This window comes from Manacus candei, unplaced genomic scaffold (genome assembly GCF_025592945.1).
Source record: "Manacus candei isolate 608988 ecotype Guabito, Panama unplaced genomic scaffold, ASM2559294v1 h1tg000017l, whole genome shotgun sequence".
NCBI classification, from domain to species: Eukaryota; Metazoa; Chordata; class Aves; order Passeriformes; family Pipridae; genus Manacus; species Manacus candei.
Genome location: NW_026138065.1, coordinates 25,742,122 through 25,757,064, shown reverse-complemented (window position 1 = coordinate 25,757,064; position 14,943 = coordinate 25,742,122). Strand labels below are relative to the sequence as shown.

Here is a 14,943-nt window from a genome sequence, read left to right as displayed (position 1 = left end):
TTGATGGATAAGCTTTAAAATTCACTGTGGTGCAGAGATCTAAGGAGGCTGCACAAAAAAAAAAATCCGGTACTGCTCAAAGGAAACTTTCAGGGGTGTGAGATAAGAGGGCAGGCCAAGACAAGGAGCTTGTTGGGCAACAGCCACCCACAGTCAGGGGTTTGTTGGCTCTCCCTGGCACTGGGTGAGAACAAGTGAGACCTTGACCTTCAGGCCTTGGGCTCAGTGAGCGTTTCAGCTGCCTCCTAGGAGGAAGAGTGACACAGACTGTGACAGCAGGGCCAGGGCTGGCTGTGCTGGGTTTGTTATCCCTTACTCCTCCCGGAACCTCAACTTTGCAGTCGTTTATGAAAAGCATAGACAAGGAAGAGAGGCAGAGTTTAGCAAAAAGTTATTAATGAAGGAGGATGGATATAACACAGGGATTGCTTAAAGACATGTAGCTAACATGGCTACTTTGGGGTGACCCTTTGTGGCAGCCAAGCTCTCCACCCTCCCTGAACTGCCAGTCACCTATTGCCCTTCATCTTTCATCATAACACGGACATGGAATTGTTGGTGCAAGTCCAGAGGAAGGCCATGAGAAAGCTGGGGTTGTTCAGCCTGGAGAAGAGAAGGCTGTGTGAAGACCTCGTATTCAGGCTTCCAGTATCTGCAGGGGGCCTGCAGGGAAGCTGGAGAGGGACTCGTCATCATGAACTCTAGTGACAGGACAAGGAGTAATGGGTACCAAACTGAAAGGGGAAATTTAGGTTAGATATGAGGAAGAAATTCTTTACTGTGAGGGTGGTGAGACACACTGGCACACGTTGCCCAGAGAGGTTGTGGATGCCTAATTCCTGGAAGGGTTCAAGCCGGGTTCGATGGCCTCTGAGCAACCCGGTCTAGTGGCTGGTGTCCCTGCCCATGGCAGGAGGGGCTGGGGTCAGGTGATCTCTTAAGGTCCATTCCAACTCCTTCACTACGATGGTCCCGCCAGGCTCCAGGCGGCCCGCGGGGATACCGCACGGTTCCTGTGACAAGCTCTGTGCCCCTTTCCTGCCCGCCAAGCGCTCCCCGGGACGGGGGCGCGGGACGAGCGGGACCCGCCGCCCCTTCCCCTCAGAGCGCGCGGCTCTGCCCGCCCCGCCCCGCGCGCGCGCCCGCCGCGCGCCCGGCCCCGTCTCCTCCCCCAGAATGCCCCGCGCCAGGCAGCCTTTGAAAAAGCGGCGCGGCTCGTTCAAGATGGCGGAGCTGGATCAGCTGCCTGACGAGAGTGAGTAGGGACCGGTGCCCCCGCTCGCGCCGCCCCCTCGCCCCGCCGGGACACCCGCGCTGCGTCCCCGCCGCCCGCCCGCCCTCCTCCTTCCCTCCCTCCCGCCGCGGGCGCCGTGCGGGGCCGGAGCCCGAGCCTCCTCCCTGGAAATCGGGCCGGCCCGGCCCCCCCGCCGCCGCCGCCGCCGCCCCTCCCGGGCGAGGCCCCGGCCCGGGCGGCGGCGGGGAGCTCCGTCCTGAGGGTGCGACCCCCGCTGCCCCCGGGGGTGCCGGGGCTGGGCCTCCCGCCCCACCCGGGCGGCACCTGCCGGGCGTGCGGGGCGGGCAGCGGGAGCCGGGCGGGGCGCGGTGACAGCCCGCCCTGCCCGCGGGGGTCGGGGCACTGCGGGGGAAGGGGCGTCCTGCCCCGGGGAAGGGGTGAGCGGCCCCCCGCTCCTGCCCCTGCTGTCGCCCTCGGGGGCAAGGAGGGCTCGTGTGTTCATAGCCCGTGCTGTGCACGGTGCGAGCAGCTCCGCGGAGCGGGGGGTCAGGGCGTGCGTCTGGGGGTCACCGATAAATGCGCAGGGAAGAGCTCGGAGACCCTGTGTTGTGTGTCAGCACATGAAAGCCGGCTGTATAGGAAGACAGTATATAGACATTTGTTTTCATACATGCAGATCTGTACATCTGCACCTCGAGTGCTGTGTCCAGTTCTGGGCCCCTCAATTCAGGAAGGACGTGGAGGTGCTGGAGCAGGTCCAGAGAAGGGTAGCGAAGCTGGCGAAGGGTCTGGAGCAAAAGTCCTATGAGGAGCAGCTGAGGGAGCTGGGGGTTTTTAGCCTGGAGCAGAGGAGGCTTAGGGGAATCCTTATTGTTCTCCACAACTACCTGAAAGGAGGTTGTAGCAAGGTGGGGGTCAGTCTCTTCTCCCAGGCAGCCAGCAACTGGATGGAGAGGACACAGTCTCAAGCTGCACCAGGGGAGGTTTAGGTTGGACACTATGAGGAATTTCTTCACTGAAGGGGTGATTGGACATTGGAATGTACTGCCCAGGGAGGTGATGGAGTCACCATCTCTGGAGGTGTATAAGGAAAGACTGGACTTGGTACTTACTGCCATGGTCTAGTTGACATGGTGGTGTTCAGTCATAGGTTGGACTCGATGATCTCAGAGGTGTTTTCCAACCTAATTGATTCTATCATCTCCATAGGGTTTGTGTGGATGTTGTTTTCAATGAGCATGAGGATTAGATAAAAACTTAGTGTAGGTGAAAACCACGTGTGTTGCTGCGTATATGGATTCATGCACATAACACTTAAGTGTTACAGAAGAGGAAATTATTCAATGTAAAATGTGTGTGCATGCTACCTTGACATGTGCTCTTACAAACTGTCAACTCGTGCCAAGCTAAAACTAGGGCATTTGTAGCTTCAATGACTGCACACAGTGGAGTAGACATATTTTTGGTGATGCTGTTCTGTGGATCACCATGCGAGTTCATGAACATACCAACTCTTTCCATATCCAAAGATTCTCAGAGGGAGGTGACTCAGAGTGGAAATCTTGCTTCTGGCTACTCTGTGCGGTCTTTGTTACAACTCCAACAACTGTCAGGAGAAAAATTGGTTAGTGTGCCCACGTGACTGGTGGAATTGTGTTAACAGAACAGATTTATGAAGGATCATAATAAATTAAGGATAGAACTGACACACTCAGCTTAGTGTAGCTCAGTCACATATCAATCAGACTTTAAATGTGGTACAGCATACAAGTCAAGGACCAGTTGACAAGATCATAGTTAGTAATTAGCAGCAGTTTGTTGCTTATTGAAGTTTCCTTCTTCGCTAGAATGAGCAGTGTTTAAGTTACTGTTCCACCTGCTTTCCAAGGAAGGCACTGTCCGCTTCAAGAAGTTAACATGAAGTAGGAAAAATAACTTTTTTGTCTCTGCCACCTTTATATTGCCTACAGTGGCACCAGGAAGATTTGACAGGTCTGTTGCTTCACCTGTAGTAGATCCTGTAATAGTGTGACTCAGTTTCCCTTAGGATTGGGCTATCCTGGAGACTCTTGCCAGCAGTATCACTGGTACAGTCTCTGCTCGGCAGGTGAAGCAGACAGTGTGTGTATTTGTGAAGGTAATAAGCTTCCGCTGTGTTGACTTGGCCCTAAGGTTTGTATTTACCTAAGTTTGGTGCAAATAAGGGATGTTTTCTGTCAGATAGGGAGCTTCATGTTTTCTATAGTGTAGTGAACTGCTAGAAATGTGAAAGTTTTGAAATGTGTTTGCCTCGTGATTTCAATCCTATTCTATCCAGTTTTGGTGATCTGGATGTTTTCAAATTACACTGTTGCCACACATAGTTCTTTCATTTCCAGTCCTATACTTAAAGTGAGGATGTAAACTTAATCCTCACTGATTTAACACTGACTTCTATCTGCAGCTTAATTTATACAGGATAGTAACATAAGCATTGCAAAATTGATTTTGGAATCTCCTATAGTGGTGTAAAAATAAGTTCCTGAAAAAGTTAGAATAGTTCATGGCTAACAGACTTTCAGATTTACGTATCATACTTGTGAATTTTCTCCAGCATAGTTTATAGTAGACCATAACTGAGTTTTCATGTAAAAAGAATTATAAGTAAACACAGCATACTCAACGATAAGAAAACTGAAATTTTGCTGTTATGGTAAGAACCATGCAGTTTCACTTTCAGATTGGATATCTGATGAAGTGGAATTCGTCCCAGAGTATTTTAATAGCACCTACTTGCCCTCTTGTCAGGTTCTGTAATGCAGCTGGGCAGTGACTATTCCTTAACTGAGGAAGGAGATGAATGTAAGGCACATAGTTGTCTCTGCCAGACTGCAGAGGTGATGGGTGTCAACGTGTTCAACTTTACTGTTGTCTCATTCTTCTCTAAAGCTGATATTCTGACCTTTTGAAATGATAAGAGGGTTCACACTGACAGCCTAAAAAAATGAAGATGGCAGTGCATATTTTTACATGCATTTCTTGTAGTTGAGGCCTTTTCTTAGTAGGGCTGCCAAGGAAGAGGGATGTAGTAACTCAGGATGCAACAAAGTGCTGTGAAGAAAGAACAGTACTGTGGCAAATCCTCTGTATTAAAGGTCTCAATTGCAGAAGTACTTCCAGTACTAATAATTGGATTCATATTTTGAAGACAAAATTTGATTCTGCAGACTGTTGGGTTGGTGCCCAACGAGTGACTAATTTTAGTCAATGCATTTTTTTCCCCTCTTCTTATCTCCTGGTAACTTTTCAGCGGAGGTAAATGGTGGGCAGCCTTACTGCTGCAGACCAGATGGCTTTTTCTCTCTGTGTCAGAAGAGGGAAACAGTTGATTGTTTTGGAGTGTACATAATATTGCCCTGTCTCTTACTCCTCGTAATAGCAATCTTATTTGTGGATTACTTGGTTATAAAGTTCACACAGGGGAGCTGAGGTGGGGCTCTGATAAAGCAGATGTGACTGGAAGATTGTCCTGGTGCCGGTGGAGGCAGAACTCTGCAGACACAGCACAGGCAAAACTGCGTCGTGGTGTGTCCTTTGGCACCACAAGCTGGTCTCAGGGAGGAGGATGCCTGGAATTGGCTCTGTAAAAGTGAGGATGAGCTCCCATTTTTGACAGAAAGAAAAGGATGCTTAACCAGCTCAGGGATCAGGAGCACGGGACCAGCAGCGAACCACTGGAGTACAATGTGTCTGCGCTGTGTGTGGGCAAACACCAACGATCGGCAGGTGAATCGGAGAAAGGAGCCAGACTGCAGAGGTGATTGGTGTCAAAGTGTTCAACTTTTACAGTACAAGTACTGCAAACAGTAGGATATTGCCAAATACCATGTGTTGCTAAGACATCACTGGTTCTAGGGATCTGTGTTTTAGGACAGAAGGGAAGGGAGCCTTTTATCCCATGGGCAGGGGCTGCAGCATAAGAGTGGCACTTCGTGCAGAAGTTGTTCTCTTTAGCCCCCGTAAAACCTTATGCTGTGGTTCACAGGCACCCTGCCCCTACATAACCAGGTGCTCTGACTGTGTTCTGATGCATTCCTGGATAGCTGCAGGAAGGATATGGCACACCTCTTGCCACTTTGGTTTTCCAGTCCCAAGGCGCCATGAACCTAACACTGGTGTGCTCTGGATGTTTGAGGTAAAAAGTCAGCAGAACCATGTGAGATCACAGCATTTGGGAGAAGGCTCCAGATTGGTTTTGAGACTCCTATATAGTACCCAAACCAAATACTTTACAGTGCTGCGTACCTTTAAAATTGTATGTTACCATGGTATCAGTGGATTGTCCCTTATGAGAACAGTGTCTCAAAAAGAGGGCTTTGTTATTGTGGTTATTGTCTCCACAAGTCCTGTAGAAGGTTTTGCATGGCTGAAAAATTTACTTCCATCCAGTTGTTAAATCAGGGTTTGGAAATACACATATGTCAGTTTATTAGTGGGCTCATAATGTGAGGGAAATACTGACTCATGCTTGAAGCAAAAAGTTATATTCATTTAAATTATTCATTTATTTACCTCTTCAACAAACACAAAGTTTCAGGGAAGCTTTAAAAGCTCCCCTAAGCCCCTTTTCCCTCTGATGTGTGCTTTTTATTTTCTAAGTTTTCCTGAATAAGCTATCCTAATAGTGCCCAATCATTTGAGATGCTTCCTCTTTTGAAACAGCTTGTGCTGTACTTGTGTAGATGAATGATCTCTTGGAGGGTTAATGACTCAGTCTATAGTAAAGACTCATGTTTTCCCCTTCTTCTCCATGAGTTTCCTCTGTCACACCATTTTTCGTGCTGTCAATGTAGTTTAATTACATAGGGGTTTGAGGTAGTCATGCAACCAGGGCTAAAATAACTGCTCACCTGTGCAAATTTAGACAAAGGAGCGTAATGGTCTGGAGAGGAAAGGCTTTACATTATGTAATTGCTTATCTGGATCCTAGAATTTTCTGTATTGATTTAGATACAGATTTGTCCCCACACATTAGTAAAATCAGGAGCTATGGAATATCCCTGTGGTTACATTTATTATCAAAATTATAATAATTGTTACAAGTTCCTTATTAAAAAATATGAAAACATTTTCAAAAATGTAATATGTTTGTCTGTGTTCCTGTTTAGATTTTAAGATCAGCAGTTGAGAAGCCGTATTTAAACTCCTTTGCTTCATGTTAGTATTGAAAATATACATCAGGGCATCTGCAACTGCCCATATTGAATTGTGGTTGAAACTCCTCCTCTGTGGTTCAGTTATGGTGTTTTCAAATGAACAGCAATAGGTACTTGTTTTTAAACTTAAACCTGACTTTAATCTTTTAAGGTGACAGCTTTTGTGCTTTTCTCCCATGCCTCAAAGCCTATGTCCACATCAGAAATACTTTTGGAGGGCAAAATATCAGAGATCCTTTTAAAGTGTGTTCATAAGGCTTCTAGAGCAGTTAGGGTTTTTTAAGTTCTGTTCATTGCAATGCTCTGAACGTCCTCCCCTGTGCTGGGAGAAGGAGGCTGGGGCTGGAGGAAGGATTCCTGGTGTCTGTGTGTGCTCGGAGGGAGCGGCGGTTCAGGACTGGAGGAGCTGTCCACCCGCAGGAACCCACGCTGGCTGCTGCTGAAGCCCATTGCTTTCTAACTAGCCAAGTGTGAGAACATCAGGGCCCTTTTCACACTAGGCTTGGCAAAGCTGGGGTTATTTTAATGTTGATTTTTTTTTTCCCCCAATTTGATTTTATGTGGACATCATGAAAATCACTTCTTGCAAGTGTTATAAAACACATAAATACACTTGTTCCTGACTCTTACTTACTGATGAGCTTCCTGTTATCATACTATTTAATATCTCATAATCTAGCACAGTTATTTTTATTGCACCACATCTGTGGTGCACATATTTTACAGAATCATTGGGGGGTTTATAATGGCCAGGAAAGGCCATTATAATCATCTTAGATTCTTCATTAAGCATGCTACGATACTTGTTTGGAATTTCTGTGCACCAGTTCCATGCTTAGTTTTTTAGCTATAGTTTTCTCTTTAAAAATATATGTTAAATTGGTGTTTAGGATTCTGAATTATAGGGAGCTCAACATGCCCTTTCTTGGTATAATTACGTAAAATCTGTTAAACTTTGCATTCATTGCTAACCTGAACTTATCCAGTGTGATTTTTTAAAAAAACAGGTCTAGCTGTGCCTTTCCTGTAGGGTGTAGAGCTGTTTACCTGTCTGAATTATCTTCTTTGTGGATGCTTCTGATCAGTGACAATCTTGACCTTCTTTGGGAAGAACAAGATTGGAGCATCTTAACTTTCTTGCAATAGGGCAAGTTTTTAGATCTTGAAATTTTTTTCTTGTATCTCTTCTGAATCCTTTCCTAATTTTTCAGACTTAGTCAAGTGTGAATACTGTATTCAGGTAATTAATTTTCTAACAACATATGCCAAGCAATACTCAGTAGGGTACTGAGATGAGACTAAGTCAATTGAAAAGTTCACACTGGAATAGTGTGCTGGTGTAGCCTACTGAAAACAGGCCTTCTAATTCCTGAGCCACTGCTGTGCTGAGCTGGCTGTACTTCCTCCCTAGGTTGAGGGGCTTTTTTACTCTCAGTGTTAATAAAGTCGCCTCTGAGATCCTTTGAACCAGGAGGAGCTGGAAGTAGATTTTGGTTGTAATACCCTAAATGATTCATAGGCCTGATTTCTTCCTTTCCACTCATTTGTTTTTTGAAGTGTTTCTGGAAATGAAATCTGTGTCATTGTCATAATAGATATTTACATTCAAGCGTGCGTGTTGTATTCTAATTTAATCTCTGTTTATAATTAAAATGCAGGTTAAAAAGACTGCCTGTGATTATATATTTGTTATTCAGAACAGGAGTATACATGACTATTGGCATTTAATGTGAGACTGAGATATTATAAATGTAATCCTTATTTAAACTAAAATATAGGATAGTTTTAATAAACAATAAAACTTAGTAAGCTTAATAAATCTATCCTGCATCACATCACAACTTTTATACTTCCTGAAATGCTTCTATCTGTATTAAACTTTGGTTGTTTCTTATTGTAACACAGTATTGCTTAGATCATCATCCTACTTGCTGTTTTTGTGGCCCTGGTGGTATGTACAGTACTGCCAAACTAAATGGCAGATGTATTGTATTCCTAGAAGTTTGGTGTTGTTGCAGATACCCTCTAAAATCAGTGTAGAAGAACTTGATAAGAAAAGCCATGTTGTATCATATTATTGCCTTTCTGGTAAAATTAAGCTTCTGGACATCTCCATTGTCATTTTGATGTCCTAAAGCTTTAAGCTACAAAAGCGTCGGTGTTAATTTTCTGCACCTTCTTACATTAAAATAGCTTAGTTTAACTTTTGAACTTCCATAGATCAGGAATTTCTTTTTTGGACACTTGTATTCCTAAGTAGATATGCCCTGGTTACATTACTTTAATTGCAGGTTAAGTGAAAACAGATGAGCAGCCCTGTTCTAGCATGGCTGTTGAAGATTAACAGTCGTGTGTGGAAAACTCCTTGGCAACTAAAGCTGGTTTGGAGTGGTAATCTTATAAAGCTCTAAGATGAGACATAACCTTCTGTGTTCATCACCTCTTTACATGTTGTTTCTGATGCCAGTGGTTTCATGCCCTGCTCTGCTGGCCCATCATCAGCCTCACAGGTGAAGCATCAGGGTTAGCAAAGATGTGAGATTGACACCACCTCCAAATAAAGCTTTGCTGCCTGTTGCTGAGGTTTTTCTTTTGCATTGTTGACATACTCACCCTGGACTGAATTCGTTGAACTTGATTCACGTGAGGAAGATAGTGAGAAAAAGAGGAAAATGACTGTATGTTTGGTCTTACAAATGAAGTGCCTGAGATCTTTCAGAGTGGTGATCTGTTCTGGAAGGGCAGCATCTCCTCCATTTGACAGTCCTGATTACCCTGCTCCTGCCTCTCCATCCTCAGTGGCATGTGCTTTTCCCTTGTTCTTAAACTGCATATTCTATGTACTTACTTATCTCTGCACACATTTCCCACCATCCCCTATATAAATTTGGGGGACACAGTAGTTCTTTATTGTTCTTACTGTTACAGTTCAGGGCTCTTTATTCTTGGTTGATAGCAGAGTACCCATGTGCAAGCATGGTGTATGGTATTGGATTTCTAACATGAAATTTAAAAAAAAAATCTTGTGATACCTTTAACATACAGCTTAGTTTCAAGAGCTGAATTCACTGTGAATCAGATCATCATAGAAGCATGTTCCTATACCTGTGGCTGATAGGTCCCCAGCCCAACAAAGGTGATATATCAGAAAAGAAATGTGCAAGAAGAGCAACAGTATAGCCCAGGTGTGTCATCTTGGTTTTGACGTGTAACCCCATATGTGTTAGCTGTAGATTTGAACAGCTTGGGAGATACTGGGGTGGAGGCCCTCTAAACCACCAGGGAGTCAAAACTAGTTCCCTTTCATATCTTAAACTCTTTTTTTAATCTTTTGGGGAAAAAAAAATAGGAACTTTCTTTTTTCAACTGAAGTTTGGTTTGGGGTTTTTTGGTAACACATGGCATAATAAAATAGCAGCAAACAAAATACTATGATGAAGAAATAAGGAATGTAGGGGAGTTTTTTGCTGTTGCTGCTGTTGTATTCTCTTCAATAGTCCAGCCCAACCCCAAATGATTGGTTCCCTGGAAAGGGACAATATTTCTTCTTTTGGCTCTGTGATATTCCCTGGAAGGGATCCTCTAAGAGGCAAATATCTCTGCAACTAGTGGGGTTAGGAGCTAGATAAAGGGGAACCACAAGAAAAGGAATTTCTGGAGCTTTGAAGTCAGAAAGTTGTTGGAACAGCAAACAGAAGCTGAAAGAGGGACTAGAGAAAGTGAAAGGAAAAAACATTTGCCATACTGGAACATAACTGGAAAGATAAAGTTGACTTGAGGGAAAAGCATGAATCTGCGTTGTCGTGCAGAAATATCTTTCTCCTCTGCTAATGCAGCTGCTTCAAACATCTCATTCGTAGAGAGAGATTTGAAAATTCCAGGGCATGAATGGCCAGTGTTGTCAGGCCCAGTTTTGGTTTTTCCTGGTCCAGGAGCATTGCAGAGGTCCTAGAGATGCAGTGGAAGGGAAACAGTGAAATTCTGATGTGTTTATTGCACCATTTGAACAGTTTGAGCAAACTAACGGTCCTGTCTGCATTCAAGACCTGAATCTGTTGTTTTTCTTGATGAAGTGGTACCACCAGGGGGCAACTAACTATCCATCTTCCTCCTTCTGAGCATAAGCTACTCCTTTTGGGGAAATTTTGAGCATTTAAGAATTCTGAATTGGTAGAAATCATTTAAAAAGTGTTCAGTAGTTTCCTTGTCAGCTGTAAAATATATTTGCAACTGCAGCAGACAAGCAGCCAAATGGAGGTATGTAGTGTGGGCATAAAGCTTTTTCAGAATTTGCTGTGTTAAATATAAGTGCTTAATATCTCAAGTTTTTTTCTTGATGTAAAACTAAAGGAAAAAACAAAACATGAATATGCTTTCAAGATTTAGTGATAATAAACATATAATGCTGTACTTAGCACCATGGAAGGTGCACTGGGTTCACTTATTCAGCTGTGAGAGATTTAATAAATTCCACTTTCTGCCTAAGAATTAATTAAGAATGAGTAGACTCTGCATAGGTTGTATGGCTTGAAACAGCTTATGATTTATGTTGACTTCTTGATATATTGCAGGTTCTTCAGCAAAAGCACTTGTGAGCTTGAAAGGTAAGAAATGAATGTGTTATTTACTTGTACCCAGTCTGACTTTCAGGTGTACTTAGTTTCTGGCTTCACAAAGTTCGAGAACATACCACTGAAGAAAGTTTTTTGTTGAAATATGATTTGGTTTATTGTAGATATTTGTTAGTTCTCTAGACTAATACTCCGTGGCAGTTGAAACTACATATGTTGTGGTGTATTTAGACACTGCTCTTCTGGATGAAATTCCTGAAATGTGTTTTTTTCTTTGTAAGTACTGCCAAGGTGTCAGGTTTGATGAGAAGATTGGGATAATCTTTCCTCTCTTGAGGACAAGATGCGAGAAGGATTCTTAGCAAGACCTGTGTATGTGACAGAATTTACATTAGGAAGGCATTTCACAATTTCATTGTATTCTCTGTCAGCAGGTTGTGGGCTAAATCAAAAATCTACTGCTGCTTATATTTTTTTTCTTTGAAATTGTCTTCAGGAGCATTCATACAAATTTTGAATACTTTTAGTTTGCCCAATAATAGAAGCTTCTTTATGTATTACAAGGCCTCTGTTACATAAGTAAGAAGGCATGATCTGTTGAATATGTTGTAATATAGGTTTGTTGTAATAAAATTTGTTTTACTTGTTGATCTGCAGCCACTTCATACATTTCTAGAACCAGAAGGTGGCTAAGTCTTGTAGAGCTGTACCTTCTGCAGGTTTGTTACAGCCACAATTCAGCTGTCTAAATGTGTGTCAACCTGATAGTGGAAATAACTGATTCCAGCAAAGGAGGTTTCAAGAAACCTAAACACAGACACAAGTAAAAAATGTTTTGTTCATGTTTCTCCTTGTACTGAAAACCTCCTTCATTTTTTTTAATTATTGTTCAGAACAGTTTAATGAAAACATTGAAATCTAGAATCCATTTGTAATTGAATTCAAAGAAGATGTTGCAAGTAAAAAAAAGTATTTTATTAGTCGATGTTATACGAGCTTTTGGATAGTGATTATGTTGAAAGGTACACTTACCTATACATATATTAATGACATACTTTCTTCACAACAGAGGGAAGCTTATCAAGTTCGTGGAATGAAAAGTACAATCCTCTGCAGAAAACGCACATTTGGAGAAGCAAGAATGCTGGTTCTGCAGTGGAAATGGTAAGAAGTAAAAAAAAAAAACAGATTCAGAATTAGTAAAATACCACAGAATGAATGAAATTTAAGGATCACAAAATTTGGCTGAGATTTATCGTTTCATAATGTCCAAGTGTTAAACTACATCCTTCACAAGCACTCTGCACAGTTTGAATATGAGAGACAAACATATTTTATAAATGAATAATTGAACAAGTTAAATTGCTGACCTTGTTCAAGATAGCTTGTAATAATTTTTTCTGTGTTTTTTGTAAAGCAAGTGCTGTGTGAAGTATTTGTACTGTATGTACCACCTTGAGCTTAGGAATCACCAATTCTGATCAACTATTTTTGCTTCTCAGTAAATATCTCACTTCTAATTACGACTGGGAACTGACACATAAAGGAAAGGAAGGGGAAACATCATAATGCACTTCCATCATTGTGCCTTCTGGGGAGTAGATTTTAATAAAAGTAGAGGAATGTCAGTGAGGTGTGTGGCGTTCTGAGAAGTCTCATAGGAGGCCTTACATTAAAGAACAGCATTGGGGTGGGGATATGAAATGAGCCTGCAGCTTCCAAGGACATATCTGGTGTTTGGGTTGACAGTTTTCCTCTCTCTTCTTGAAATATTTTGAAATATTCTTTCCCTGTTGTATCACAATCAAACTTTTCTTGACTGTTCTCAACCTCCTCTGCCTTAGAAAATTATGGGATTTTGGTTTGATTTTGCCACCAGCTTTATTGCACCTGGTTTGTCTACATGTGTAACACTGCGTGCTTTCATTTTTACACTCTGAAGAGTATATGAAATACCATCTCAGTTGCTAGGCAGATTGTTCTCCCATACTCCTGGTGCCACCTTCTACTACAGTATTTGAGACCCACTTGCCAACTATCACCTGTTTTTTATTAAAATTATTTTTTTTAACAGTTTGTTTATTTGAAAACTGTCATGCTTGCCTGCTCTGCAAATAATCAAAATATCTGAGTGGCATCTAGTAGTGCATTAAGCGATGCTCTTGTGTGAGACAGACAGTCCAGAATGATGAAACACTCTTACCATTTTGGATAGTTTATTGGAATAGAATTTGGCAATTCCTGTTGAGGGTTGTAAAATGGTTTGCTTGATCTGGATCATAATGATTTGGTTACAGACTTACTAAATATCTTTCTTAAGTGTAAATGCTTAATAGTGAAGTTTTATTTCACTTTGTTGATTTATTTTGTTTCTGACTCCTGTGAGGGACTTATATTTGTTATCAGTATTCTTCACCTTGTTGGTGTTACAGTTTTCATACCCCATATCAATTTGCAGCACTTTCACCCTCTGTATTGAAAGAAGTCAAATCTGCATTTGTTCTGCCTTTACTTGTCACCTTTGTAAGTAGTTTGAAGTGCAAGGAATGCCACAGAGTGCAGTTTTGGGATTCTGTAAAGGAGATCCATTTCAGTGGTGGCTGTCTCCTGTGCTGGGCCACAAAGTCCTGGAGGGAAAAGCTGCTTCCCCTCAGCACTAACAGCCAGTCATAGGTTACTCTTTTGTCCTCACTGAAGGCACAAGTTTTTTGTCATAGGGTAAAATGTTGAGGAATAACTAACATATTTTTTATGGCACATTTACAATATGGTTTCTTGTTTTCACTCAGCCTTCTAGTTCTCTCTGAGTTGTAACATCTTAGCACACAAGTTAATTTCAGTTAGCAAAATTTAAATTCTAGATTCTTCTTTTTTCTGATATTTTCACATAACTTATTCAAGCTTTAGTTTCTTCAGACTTCAGCTTCTTAACATTTGGCAGTGTAGGGACCTTCAATGAATTAAAAATACAAGAAACCCACAGCAATTTATAAGGCTCATTAGAAATCCTTGCAAAAAGTTATATGCAGCTAATGTTTTTACTGAGAACATATAAACCAAATCCACTGTTTGAATAAACCATGGTTTTGACCTGAAATTTAGAATAAACAGATGTACTTATAACTAAAGCAATCTTGTATACACAAGTGTTTAGACACCTAACTCTAATGGAAACAAGTGGGAGTTAAGTTCTAAATACTTCTGTGAAACTGGGCCAGCAGTATAGTAATGGGTTATAGTTAGCATTGGAAGGCTTGGAGTCTTGAACTCCTTCTCTCAATCCTGAGATCTCTAACTGCTGGGAGGCACTATTTGTTGTGTACCATGTGCCTTAAAACCAATAGGTGGCAAGAGAAAAGGCATTTTGTCTCCCTCACTGTGAATTCTGTGCATGAACAGAGAAATCAAGTTTTCTTCCTTGTAATTCATTCTTAATTTTGATACGTACAGCCCTTCAGAAATTCAAAACGGAGTCGACTCTTCTGCGAAGAAGATGACAGACAAATAAACACAAGGTCACCCAAAAGAAATCAGAAGGTTGCGATGGTTCCACAGGTACCTACATATATGGAGATATTTTTACCAAAAAAGGGAACAAGCCTATCTGTATTAGTTGAAAATTAGAATAGATTTGCTTTTTAAGTTACATTTTTGGCTTACAAATGTTCTTGTGAGGAAAGCTATTGCTGGGAGTAAACTGCAATTCAAAACAGATGAATATTTTTCTTCCTTACAACTGGTTTCCTCAGTTTGTTTATGGGAGTACCTGTTCTTTGTGATCCTGGATATGAACATGCAGGGCTAGAAAGGATTCCAGACTAATTGCCCATCATGCTCCTGCAAACAATCGTATCCTGTAGTCAACATAAATTTATTCAGCTTCAATTAAAAACTGACTGTGTATCTTGCACTGACTACATCATTTAGAAGGCTGCTATAGGAC

General features: G+C 42.0%; 1 protein-coding gene across 5 annotated transcripts in view; it reads left to right on the top strand.

Moving 5' to 3' along the window:
* Positions 1-647: 647 nt before the first annotated feature.
* The window catches only part of LIN9 (lin-9 DREAM MuvB core complex component), a 47,088-nt gene continuing 32,792 nt past the window's right edge, over positions 648-14,943 (top strand). For all 5 annotated transcript variants that reach the window (XR_007903917.1, XR_007903916.1, XR_007903915.1 and 2 more), the window contains exons 1-4: positions 648-1,255; positions 11,001-11,033; positions 12,070-12,164; positions 14,451-14,555. Coding sequence is in view for 1 of the 5 variants with exons in the window: in XM_051783405.1 (XP_051639365.1) it covers positions 967-1,255; positions 11,001-11,033; positions 12,070-12,164; positions 14,451-14,555 (522 nt within the window). In the remaining 4 variants the exon portion in view is untranslated. The remainder of the gene's footprint in view (positions 1,256-11,000; positions 11,034-12,069; positions 12,165-14,450; positions 14,556-14,943) is intronic.